We start from the raw sequence: 12,330 nt of genomic DNA, 5'->3' as shown, positions 1-12,330 counted from the left end.
TGGACACTATGGTCATTTTAACAATATTCTTCCAGTCTGTGAGCACAGAATATCTTTCCATTTATTTGTGTCTTTAATCAATGTTTATAGTTTTTGGTGTACAAGGCTTTCACCTTGGTTAAATTTATTCCTAGGTTTTTTATTCTTTTTTATGTCATTATAAATGGGATTATTTTCTTAATTTTTGTTCAATAGCTTGTTATTAGCGTATAGAAATGGAACTGATTTCTACATGTTACTGAATTATTACAGAAACTATGAGATAATAAATACTGTTTTAAGTCACTCAGTTTTGAGTAATTTGTTACATAACAGTAGAAAACTAACTGCGATAAGAATTTCTCTAGGATCTATACAAGTTAGGTATGTGCACACTTTCCACGTTTTTGCCATATTACTCTCCGGATGATTGCACCAGTTTACACACCTACCAGCAGTGACAGAGGACTCTTCTTCCCCATCCTCCAACAAATGTTCAATTTTTGTGTGTATTATTTTTCACTAACAATTTATTATAGATACTGAATTTGAATTCCATGTTTTGAAAAGTATCAAGCAATTTATCTAAATCATATTAGTAGCTTCAACTTTGTGTATGTTTGAAGTTTTTTGTTTTTTGTTTTTTGGGTTTTTTTTTTTTTTATGTAACTGTCATATCTAACCCTGTCTGCTTTCTAGGGATGGTAAAAACTGCACCAAATTTTATTTCAACCAAATTTTATTTTCAAATTGATATTCAGGAGATGAAACATTTGCATTTGCTCTAGTTAGTTGGGACAGCTGATATTGCTAAAGAAAAAGCTCAGGTATATTGAACAGAAAATATTGAAAGTTCTTAGGTATTCCTGGGGCCTGTATATACCTATGAGTTAACTACAGCAAAAGTAGTGCTTGGAGGTGTGGTGGGTAAGGAGTTGGCTACATGCAGGGTTACAGGAAAAGCTAATTTGGATCCTCTGTATCTTCAGTCGAAGAGAATTTTGCACCTTAGTGTTTAAATCAAGAGAGAGGCAGTAGCAAAATTAATATGAGATCTGTTTGTAGTTTCTCTACCTTGATCATACACGTGAAAATCATTTGGGTTGTTCTCATTGGATGACTAAATAAAAGTGTTGTGGGGTATAAATTGTAGATAGTTCATTCTTGAACTTAAAAAAAAATTCTAACTTTTTAACTAAATTTTTCTAAATGTTTATTTTTGAGAGAGAGTGAGCAGGGGAGGGGCAGAGAGAGAGGGAGACAGAGGATCCAAAGTGGGCTCTGTGCTGACAGCCAGCCAGATAGATGCAGGGCTCAAACTCAGGAACCGTGAGGTCATGGCCTGAGTTGAAGTCGGAGGCTTAACTAACTGAGACACCTAGGTGCCCCAAAATTAAAAACATTTTTTTAAAAATAAATATCAAGCTCGATTTCTAAGGGTATTCTTTTTTTTTTAATTTTTTCTTTGACGTTTATTTATTTTTGAGACAGAGAGAGACAGAGCATGAATGGGGGAGGGTCAGGGAGAGGGAGACACAACCTGAAACAGGCTCCAGGCTGTCAGCACAGAGCCTGACTCGGGACTGGAACTCACGGACCGCGAGATCATGACCTGAGCCGAAGTCGGCCACCCAACCAACTGAGCCACCCAGGCGCTCCCATTTCTAAGGGTATTCTTATGCTCCCAGAACAGATTCCTTACCATCCCCTTTAATTAAAAAAAAAAAAAAAAAAAAAGAGCCCTAATAATCATGGTAGTGGATATCAAAGAATATGGTGAATATTGAGGGGGAATTCAGTAGCAAATGATAGAGGACTAAGGCTTAGAGCCCTTTGGGAATAAATCTTGGGCTCTGAAGTGAAAGGAAAGCTCAATGAGTTCATTAGATTACCAAAGGTTAGAGAGACACTTACATGAGGTAGGTTTGTATGGGAGACAGTGTGATGCCTTGAGAAGCTATCTATATACGTATTCTAGTGACTCCTCCAATTGTCAAAACATGTTTACAATTTCTTTTTTAATATTGCTTTCAGCATTTGTGATACGCTTTTCTGAATATTTTCATTGTAGCAAAGCTCAATTCTTTTGAATATAGAAGTGACTTTTTAAAAATAGGTTCTATTCAGCTATTAAAAACTATCACATAGATCTATATCAATATTGGTAAATGTAAAAGGTGATTATACTATAGAATGTATAGTAATTCTGTTAAAATATATTTAATGCACTTAGTGTGGGGAAAATTCTGAAGGGATGTATAAAAATGTTCACAGTGGTTTCTTCTCTGGTTGGTAGAATCTAAGAAGACTAACATCTCTGTCATCTTCCTTATCCGTATATCATAATTATCTTTGCAACAAATGTGCATTATTTTCATTTTCACATTTAAAAAGACACAACCAAGTATGGTAGATTTAGGTGGTAAATACAATGTGAATATACTGAGTAATACCATTTCAGGATTAAAGATCGAGGCATAACATAATTGAGATGTGACTTTCACATCTATTCTCTTAAGTTAAATACATTTCTATTGTATAGATATTTTCCATGTGGAAGACACTTTAACTGTATTCATTAGCTGTCTCCTTATTTCCTTCCAGCATCCACTCTTGTAGATATTGGTTGGCCATGTGTTTCAGGGGAAAGTGGGCCCTTTATCAGCCCCAGGAATGTAAATCTTAATTAGTACACCAAAGTGGCAAGTACACACCTCTTGAAAGTGCTTCACAAATGGGCAAGTGATACAATTCTGGGCAGATGAGAGAAAGTCTACTAGGGGACTTCTGGAGAATTTTCCAGAGGAGTACTGTCCATAAGGGTCATCGTGTCCATCACATTTTCTTCTTATGTAATAAAAAAACATGAATCTGAAACCAAAAATGCGGTGTTTTTTTCAAAAATGCATTTTTAATATCTTGAATTCTCTTAAAGAGCATTAATAAAAAGACATTAGAAAATAAAGAACTGAGAAAATGACACAGGAGAAATAAGAAAAGTTTTTAATTAAATTATGGTACTTAGAATTTAAAAATCCATAAACAAGAAAAATACTTCTTGTACTAAAGAAGAGGAAAGGGCAAAGTGCAACAACCCTAATACATTCCTGAGTAGTTACTGTGGAACTGGGTAATTTCCCAAGCTCATCTCTCAGCTGGTCCAAACTTCAAGCTAATTTAGGACCCATTCCTATGCCCACCTGTTCTAATCACTCCAGCTCCTATCATGTCTCCCTCCTTTGAGCTCTTGGCTACCCTCAACCATATATTTTTGTACTCACTAACTGATTCACACCCATTCCATTGCCATTGCAATTGTATTTCGAGAGCATGTATTGCTAACTATTTAATTGCAAAGTTAGTTTTTCTTTATATCATTTTAAAAGTTCTTCTATATTCCTTAAGTAGCATTATTACGAGGAACAACTAGAAAATAAAGATAAAATAGGATTATTGCTCACAGTTACATAAGTAAAGAAAAATGCATAAAATTTGAATCTTTAAGATTCTAAGTTGAAGTTCCAACTATTTTGAGACTCTATCTGTCCTGTGAGAGAAAATAACCAGTCACTTATGTGATCAATGATCTCTACGAATTCTTACAATGTTTCTCTAGACTATTGGCAAGATACTTTAATATCTCACAAAAGTGCAAACTCATAGACTAGAGAACAGCTACAGCAAGGCTTCCCTCTCTGAACTTGCCTTTCCCTGCGCTAACCATATTGGCCTCAAGGTCTCTATGCTGTACTACTGTCATGTGTAGGCAGGGGGTTGTTTTACATATTTTACTTACAGAATATTATAACCAATTTGCTCATCAAATTAGTGAAGATTAAATATTACTCAAGTCTGTCAAGAGTGTGGAGAAACAGACACAACCACATGTTGCCTAAAGTGCAAACCATACAGCCCCCCTGAAAAGCAATATGGCAGTATCTATTAGGAATTTTTACACCCTTATGCCCAGGAATTCTATCTCTATTTAACAATTTCCTTAGTAAATGTCCATGAATGTGGATAAAGATTTATGTACAAAGCCATCTAATCCAGTACTGTTTATAATCACAAAAATACTGAAACAGGGAAAATGTTAAATAAATTGTTGCTGGAAATGTGAACTATTATACAGAATAATAAGCTACTGGAGAAATTTTAGGCATGGAAAATACTCAGGATATAAGTTTAAGTTTAAAAAGGAAGTTTGCAGGACTTTGTAAAATTATTGATATTTATATGAATGAAAGACTGAAAGGAAATATTATCTCTGGGCTTTTTCTTTTCTTTTTTTGAAGTGTAGTTGACACACAACATATTAGTTTCAGGTGTACAACAGTGATTCAACATTTATATATACATCATGAAGTGATCACCATAAATCTAGCTACCATCTATCACCATACAAAGCTGTCACATTTTTACCTATATTCCCGATGCTGTACATTGTATCCCTGTGTCTTATTTTATAACTAGAAGTTATATCTTTTAATCCCCTTCCTCTATTTTGCCCATCTCCCACCTTCCCCCACTCTCTGGCAACCACCAGCTTGTTTTCTGTACCTGTGAATTGGTTTCTTTGTTTTTTGGATTTCACATATAAGTGAAATCATATGGTATATGTCTTTCCCTCTCTGACTTCTTTCACTTAGCAGAATACCCTTTGAGTGGGTAATCTTTGAGTGATGCAATTATTAGCTATTTTTCTTATTTATATTTCCTTTGTTTCCTACAAAGAGCTCTATTATTCATACAGTCACAAAGTTGTTTTTAGAAACATACTGTTTTGGCAATACTTTGGCATGTAATTAGGTGTCCAAAATCTCAGTCATGATGCACCCCTTATTTAAAAAATCACAGGAGCATCTCAAAATCATGAATTTTGATTGCCCCTTTTCTGTTTGTCTTTCTCATTACAAATAATTTCCAGTGATCTCAATTTCATCTTTAAAATGAGCATTTTAGGGGGGACTCGGTGGCTCAGTCGGTTAAGCGTCCGACTTCGCTCAGGTCATGATCTCACGGTCCGCGAGTTCGAGCCCTGCATCGGGCTCTGTGCTGACAGCTCACAGCCTGGAGCCTGTTTCAGATTCTGTGTCTCCCTCTTTCTCTGACCCTCCCCTGTTCATACTCTCGCTCGCTCTCTCTCTCTCTCTGTCTCAAAAATAAATAAACGTTAAAAGAATTTTAAAAAAAATAAAATGAGCATCTTAGGTGCTAGGTCAAATATATGACTTTGGTTTCCTCATTTTCTTTTTATAATGTTCCCTCATTAAACTCTAAAGTTGCATGGATTAAAAATAAAAGCTATCTCCTGATGGCTGATTTTATAAAACAATTCTTAAAGTAGACTGTATTATAGAATACCTCCCTCACATAACTGCAAACTAGGTATGTTTTTATTTTTATTTTTTAATTTTATTTTTTAAAATTTACATCCAAATTATTAGCATATAGTGCAACAACGATTTCAGGAGTAGATTCCTTAGTGCCCCTTACCCATTTAGCCCATCCCCCCCTCCCACAACGCCTCCAGTAACCCTCAGTTTGTTCTCCATATTTAAGAATCTCTTCTGTTTTGTCCTCCTCCCTGTTTTTATATTATTTTTGTTTCCCTTCCCTTATGTTTATCTGTTTTGTCTCTTAAAGTCCTCATATGAGTGAAGTCATATGATTTGTCTTTCTCTAATTTCACTTAGCATAATACCCTCTAGTTCCATCCACGTAGTTGCAAATGGCAAGATTTCATTCTTTTTGATTGCCGAGTAATACCCCATTGTATATATATATAGCACATCTTTATCCATTCATCCATCGATGGACATTTGGGCTCTTTCCATACTTTGGCTATTGTTGATAGTACTGCTATAAACATGGGTGGATAAATGCCTAGTAGTGGAACTGCTGGGTCTAGGGTACTTCTATTTTTAGTTTTTTGAGGAACCTCCATACTGTTCTCCAGAGTGGCTGCACCAGCTTGCATTCCCATGGATATGCTTTTAATTTAAAAACAAAACAAAAAAGTCTGATCAACAGAAAACAAAAGACTTCTCTTAAAAGCTATGTTTTGTAGTATTACTTCAATGATTTACCAGAAGAGAAGCTTCAGTTAGGTTCTAACAGCCTCATAAGTCTATTCAATATGTAACTAATCTTCCTTTTAAGGAGGATAGTCTCTGTATTATAGCAATAGCAATAGCCAGTGTAAGCTGATATAGGACTGGATAAGTACCATTACAAAAGGCAGCATGTATTTTGAAACAAGAAGGTGTCCTGTATATGCTGCTTAGTTTGAAACTGATCTAAGTTCTAGGATTGTAGTAGTTTATTTACAATGTGCCCACAGTGTCACTGGCATGAAATTATGTGTTTTGATTGATGTTACTACAATTAAGTTATATAGCAAAATTATATTTATTTGACTAAACTATATTGACTTTTTTTCTTAAAGGTTGCTAATTTGCCAATATATACTTACTAATAACTAGCAAAATCATTAGCAGCTTTCAAAGTTTCAACAGTTCACTATATTCCTTAAATATTAGTTTTAAAATCTTTACAAAGAAAATTTAAAAATAAAAGTTGTCTGTATCTTTGATTTTGCATCTGGGAGCCCTATAATGTCACGTACTTATCCTGTACTTGCACTTGGTTAACAAGCGTTAGCATGCTTAGGAACGTTTTTCTGCACAACCTTTTAATCTCAAAAGTGATTGGCAGGACGACTTTGTAGTCAATTACACGTGAAACCACGGTTCATTCGTGAGCCCAGGAGACACACTCAAAAAGGTCGGAGGAATGAACATCGGCTTCAAGGTGATACCAGGATATCCACAGGGGCCTGTCCAGTGAACAGCAGGAACAGCAGGAATCGCAGGAACCGCAGGCTGCCCTGAAGAGATGTAGGAAACCTGAGCACGAAGACGATGACAGAAAACACCAAGTCATGGACCGCTGAGAGCCGAGCTAGCCTAAACAGAAAAGAGAATCACGGAGGTCAGAAGAGAACAGACAATACACACGAGAAATGAGAAAGGAAGAAGCTTCAAAAACCCCGAAGTGCAATAACCAGACAGTTGATACAATCCCACCTTTAAAACCATATTTCAGGCGCTCGTTAGGCCTTGGGACTTCAGTTTCCTCAACTGGGAAAAAAAAAAACCCTGCAAATAAAGGATCTTCCCCAAACTGAACTCATCTGGAACTGGCGCCAGAAGTTAAGGGACGTCCGCAGCGAAGGGAGGGAATGCACGCATGCGCCGCGGCGAGGGGCGGCCCGGGGGGCGGGGCCCGTTTCCATTCTCTTTGGATTTCCGCGTTTGCCAGCCCCGCCCGCCTCACCTGCATGTCACGTGGTCCGCGCCGCTCCGAGGGCACCTGAGGGCGGATTCCGCAGGCCCTGGGTCTTCCCGGTGGAAGTGGCCGCATCCGTGGGCAGGTTTAGCAGCGACAGAGGCAGGTGGGGGAGCATGGCTGGGGTCAGCCGGCGAAGCCTCCCTACTCGGGGTGTCTGAACCTCTGGTCCTCGGAATCTGGTTCCTAACGCGCGACAGGGGCCAGCCAGCACCTGGACGGGAGCAGGGCGCGGCCGTGCGACCCGGGCCGGGAGCCGGGCGGGGCCTGCGGGCGTTGCGTGGAAGCCGCAGCTGGGCCGAGTCAAAAGCCGCCTTGCGCCCCGGAAGGCCTGACTCCCCGCCGGTCAGCCGGCAGCCCTCCTTCCTGGGTGGCTCAGTCCGCTAAGGCCTGGCAGGCTCTCAGATTAGGGCACACTCTTGGTCCCTACGTGCAGGGGGAGTAAATCGCGGGCTTTATTTGGGGAGATTTGGGGCATATCCCCGGTTTGCTTTGGATTAGATAGGGATGCGTGTGTTGACATTGGCGAGTTCACCGGCCGGCTCGGGGATGGAACCTCTGGAGTGACAGCTGAGCCCTGAGTGGAGACGCCCACACCCGGAGGCAGGAAGCGGTAGGCTTGAGAGAGCTTTTCCAAACAGGCTGTTCTTTCAAGTGGTAATGTCGCTATTTGGTCTGGAACTGCAAAGGGAGCTGAGTGCCACAAGGGTGTGGAAGCCAAAGTTTATTTGCAAGATTACCTATGTGTACCTGCACAGTTGGGATTTGGGAGTTCTCCCAGAAATCACCGCCTGATCTTGCTTGTTTTCAGTGCGCTAGTACAGGTGACAATCTATCAGGACATAATGTGGTTTGCTTTTTTTTGTTGTTATTTTTTGGGGTTTTTTTTTTTTTAAGACTTTATTGAAGTTTATGTTTGGAAAAAAGAGGCTGAAGTTTGGACTATGATAAATATTGGTAAAGCTATGCTCCATATGTTTGTAAAGAATTCTGTAAGTAACATTTTAACAAGGGATCATGAATTACAGTCTAAGAGTATTTCAGCGCCGATTATTGTTTCATTTTGCATTATTTTTTCCCCTGCTGGATTTTTTTTTTGTACTATTGGTAGATTTATTTTAAAATTTCTAATAACTTTATATTGTGTTCATATATGATACTTAAGGGTAAAACTCAAGTGGATTTGGGAAAAAAATATGCAATAAATATTTATTTGAGCATGTTAGGTGCCTGACACTGTTTTGTGTGCTATGGATATAGAAATGAGCAAGATGGACAAGATCTCTACTCCCTTGGAATTTACATTGAGAAATAAGATCCCAAAAGCGAAGGGAAGAGAATTTCAACATGGAAAAACAACTTTATGAAGAGCTAGGACCAAATCCATTTGATCAGGGAGGCTGGAAGGAAATGAGGGAAAGGAGGAGTGGCAGGACTTGAGATCTGAGAAGCAGGCAAGAGCCAGATCATATAACATTTTGTAAGCAGTGACAAAGGGCTTGGATTTCATTCTAAATTTGTAAATTTGTTCTTAAGCGCAGTCTGGCTAAGTCCTTATTACCACTCTTTCTCTTTGGTTTCCTTCTCTTGGTTTCCTTGAGTTATTAAATTGTTTCTTCACCTCAGGTGTTCGATATCATTTTATTCTTTATTAAGCAAGATGGTGGACCACGAGAGCTTTCAACACTGCCAGTGAAATTTTGAATGAAACCGTTTGTTAGTTTTTATGAGTGAACTGTGCAGTTAATGCATCTTAAAGGTAGAGCTTTAGCCTTGCCTCCCATCCTCTGCAAGGAGCAGCCGAAACAGTTTCTTAAGAATGGAAAATCTTTTTGAGTTGAGAGTAGCCAATCTGGAATGAGGCATCTTTGAGAAGTAATTAGTTAAGGGAAAGGCTTCAGAGGTGAAATACATACTCAAGGTTTTGGATGTTCAGTATCAAATCAGTTTGAAGTTACACAACAAGGTTCTTTTTCAAGAGTTATGGAACTTTATTGGTGTGCTGGTTGTGACTATGATCATCATTAGAGTTTATAGTCTTATTGGCATTTTCTCTCCCAGTTATTTTTATCTCAAGTATAATAGTTTGTCCTGTAAAAATATGAATGTAGGAGCCATCTCTGAGAAAACTCTTGAATTGATTTTGACTCTTTTATGTGGACTTGAGTTGTATTTATTTGATTCCGACGATGAAGTAATCTTTATTTAAAAATTGCAGGACATTTTACTTCCAATAAGAAACATGGTGAAACTAATCCACACATTAGCTGATCATGGTGATGATGTCAACTGCTGTGCATTCTCCTCTTCCCTCTTGGCCACTTGCTCTTTGGACAAAACAATTCGCCTGTACTCCCTCAGTGACTTTACTGAACTGCCCCACTCACCATTGAAGCTTCACACCTATGCTGTCCACTGCTGCTGTTTCTCCCCTTCAGGACACATTTTGGCTTCCTGTTCAACAGATGGTACCACTGTCCTATGGAATACTCAAAATGGAGAGCCTTTGGCAGTGATGGAACAGCCCAGTGGTAGCCCCGTGAGGGTTTGCCAGTTTTCCCCAGACTCCACTTGTTTGGTGTCAGGGGCAGCTGATGGAACGGTTGTTTTGTGGAATGCTCAGTCATACAAGTTATATAGGTATGAACGTTTAAATCCTTTCTGCTTTAATATTTAAATTAAAATATTACAATGCTCAGTCGTACAAGTTGTATAGGTATGAATATTTAAATCCTATTAACAAGTCTACCAAAAAAATAAAAATAGAAAGCAGAATATTTTGATGACTTGAAGAAGCAGATAATTTTCAGACACCACAAGGAATAACATTTTGACTTGATTTCTGAAGGACATAAAAACATGTTTAAGTGGTTCTTATAGATCTGCTTGGCTCTGAGAGTTTTATATTTCCAATCTTTCTCTTGTAAAATAAGGATTAATCTGTTAGACTTTTATGGATTTTGACTTTAAGAGCTAGACGAAGAAAATGGTGTTTTGAATAAGGTTCAGTAATTTTAGGCTTTATTTTTGTCACTCATGACCCAGGTGTTCTCAATAATAGACCAATGGTAGGTAAGTCTCACCTAAAGAGACACAGCTATTTTCCTGACTAGGATTCTTGCTGGGTGAATAATCAACCCCAACCCCAGATAAAAGAACCTTGTGATTAGTGTAGTGTTGTGTTACGTTTAAAAAACAAGCAAACGAAAAACAACTGAAAACTCCTTTTAGATAAAAATACATCAATTATGTTACACTGGTAATGTTCTGTTGCAACTTGCCAACATGAAAGCTATGTATTTTTATGTACATTGTGGTGAAATACAGATAACAAAAAGTTTACCCTTTGAGTATTTTTTTCTTTCTTTTTTAAAAACATTTATTTTGACAGAGAGAGGGAGAGAGCTTGCATGCACTAGCTAGGGAGGAGCAGAGAGAGAGACAGACAGACAGAATGCCAAGCAGACTCCATGCTGTCAGCACAGAGCCAAAATCAAGTCACACAGATGTGTACCCGACTGAGCCACCCATAAACTTTTCAATATTACCAAATAGCCCAGTATACTTTCTCCTCCCTGCCCCCCAGCATCATTCAGAGCACATGCCAGCTGGTAAACAACTGTTGCTCATTAGATTTAGGTCTTTTGATTGAACAAGGTCATGTGTTTTAAACAGTGTTAATGAATAGTTTAAAGAGAATGCGCAGGAGAAATGACATCTTTTTTTATTTTTTATTTTTTTATTTATTTTTTCAATATATGAAATTTATTGTCAAATTGGTTTCCATACAGACATCTTTTACATGCGTGAAATATAGAGGTCAACTAAGGAATTTTCCTTTTCACTTATCAGATGACGACTTCAGGCCCTCTGGCATTACGACCCTAATGTATGTTGTAAAATGATACACTACAGATTTAAGTGCTGGATGGGACACTGCACTAATTGTTGGGCTTTTACCAGTTTTTTTCCTAATTGAGAAAATAATATTGTCAGCACAGTGCTTCTTTTTCTTCCCAAGATAATTTTCTTTTCATAAAGAATTCATACTTGAAAATAAAAGATTTCACTGTTGCTTCTTTTAATACTAAAGTTGAAAGTACTTTTGACCCTAATAACATGTTTTTCAATAAGAATAGGTTTTTAAGAATTATGTGGCCGTGGTTGATAGTGGTGGTTGTCAGAGCTTTTTTTAAGTTTTGTAGATTTTAACCTGTTCATACAGACCTGCCATTTGGAAAAATACGAAGATACATGGACTTTGGTTTAGATCTGTATAGCTTAGGCTTGAATATGTTAGTTAAGATAACATTTAGAGCCTCTTTTTTTTAAGTGTATGATTTTTTATTTATATAGACATCTGCCCTTTCTAGTTCTCAGATAGCCATTTTTCCTGTTTTTACTATATCAAGCTGTTGTTAGAAATTGCAATATAAGGTAAAAGATACTCTGAAATGAAAACCTTCCCCTTCTTCTTCTTTTTATTTATTTTTTTGCTTTTATTTCAGGTGCGGTAGTGTTAAGGATGGCTCCTTGGTGGCCTGTGCATTTTCTCCTGATGGAAACCTCTTTGTCACTGGCTCCTCGTGTGGAGATTTAACAGTGTGGGATGATAAAATGAGGTGTTTGCATAGTGAAAAAGCACATGATCTTGGAATTACCTGCTGTGATTTTTCTTCACAGCCAGTTTCTGGTTAGTTATTTTACTCTTTTAAGCACTAGTGGTTCCTATTTGTAATTTGTATATGACTGCTGGTTCTTTATTCATTTTCATTTCACCTTTAGTAAAATGAGAAGCCTCTTTAATTCATTCCTTTTAAGGAAATTATTCTCCTTTCTCTTGATCAAAATGAAATCACAAAGAACATGATAGGGGAAATCAGGTTCTTGAACATATGTTGGGGATGACTCAGCTTTGTACAGTACATCTGGATTCCTTGGATATGGTAATTTAGAGGACTTGACCCTATTTTAAAATACAGTATGTTAATATTCAAAGAG

The 12,330-nt window shown here is 37.7% G+C and overlaps 2 protein-coding genes across 7 annotated transcripts in view; one reads left to right on the top strand and one right to left on the bottom strand.

Moving 5' to 3' along the window:
• Positions 1–12,330, top strand: part of WDSUB1 (WD repeat, sterile alpha motif and U-box domain containing 1) — a 62,660-nt gene that overhangs the window by 3,642 nt on the left and 46,688 nt on the right. The window contains exons 1-3 of one of the 6 annotated variants that reach the window (XM_042994533.1): positions 7,336–7,435; positions 9,548–9,969; positions 11,838–12,022. In XM_042994533.1, the coding sequence (XP_042850467.1) occupies positions 9,572–9,969; positions 11,838–12,022 (583 nt within the window). In that variant the 5' untranslated portion in view covers positions 7,336–7,435; positions 9,548–9,571. Of the gene's footprint in view, positions 1–7,335; positions 7,436–7,621; positions 7,943–9,547; positions 9,970–11,837; positions 12,023–12,330 lie in introns of those variants that run through there. The other 5 variants (XM_042994536.1, XM_042994534.1, XM_042994535.1 and 2 more) reach the window with 5 other exon arrangements.
• On the bottom strand, positions 6,002–9,573 carry LOC122240801. The gene is made up of 4 exons (XM_042993897.1): positions 9,558–9,573; positions 7,865–8,010; positions 7,318–7,712; positions 6,002–6,947 (listed from the first exon to the last, which is right to left on the bottom strand). The coding sequence occupies exons 1-4, from the start codon at positions 9,571–9,573 to the stop codon at positions 6,788–6,790; spliced, it is 717 nt and encodes a 238-aa protein (XP_042849831.1). The 3' UTR covers positions 6,002–6,787.

Source organism: Panthera tigris, chromosome C1 (genome assembly GCF_018350195.1).
Source record: "Panthera tigris isolate Pti1 chromosome C1, P.tigris_Pti1_mat1.1, whole genome shotgun sequence".
Taxonomy (NCBI): Eukaryota; Metazoa; Chordata; class Mammalia; order Carnivora; family Felidae; genus Panthera; species Panthera tigris.
Note: the sequence above shows the minus strand (reverse complement) of the source record. Positions and strands in the feature narration are given on the sequence as shown.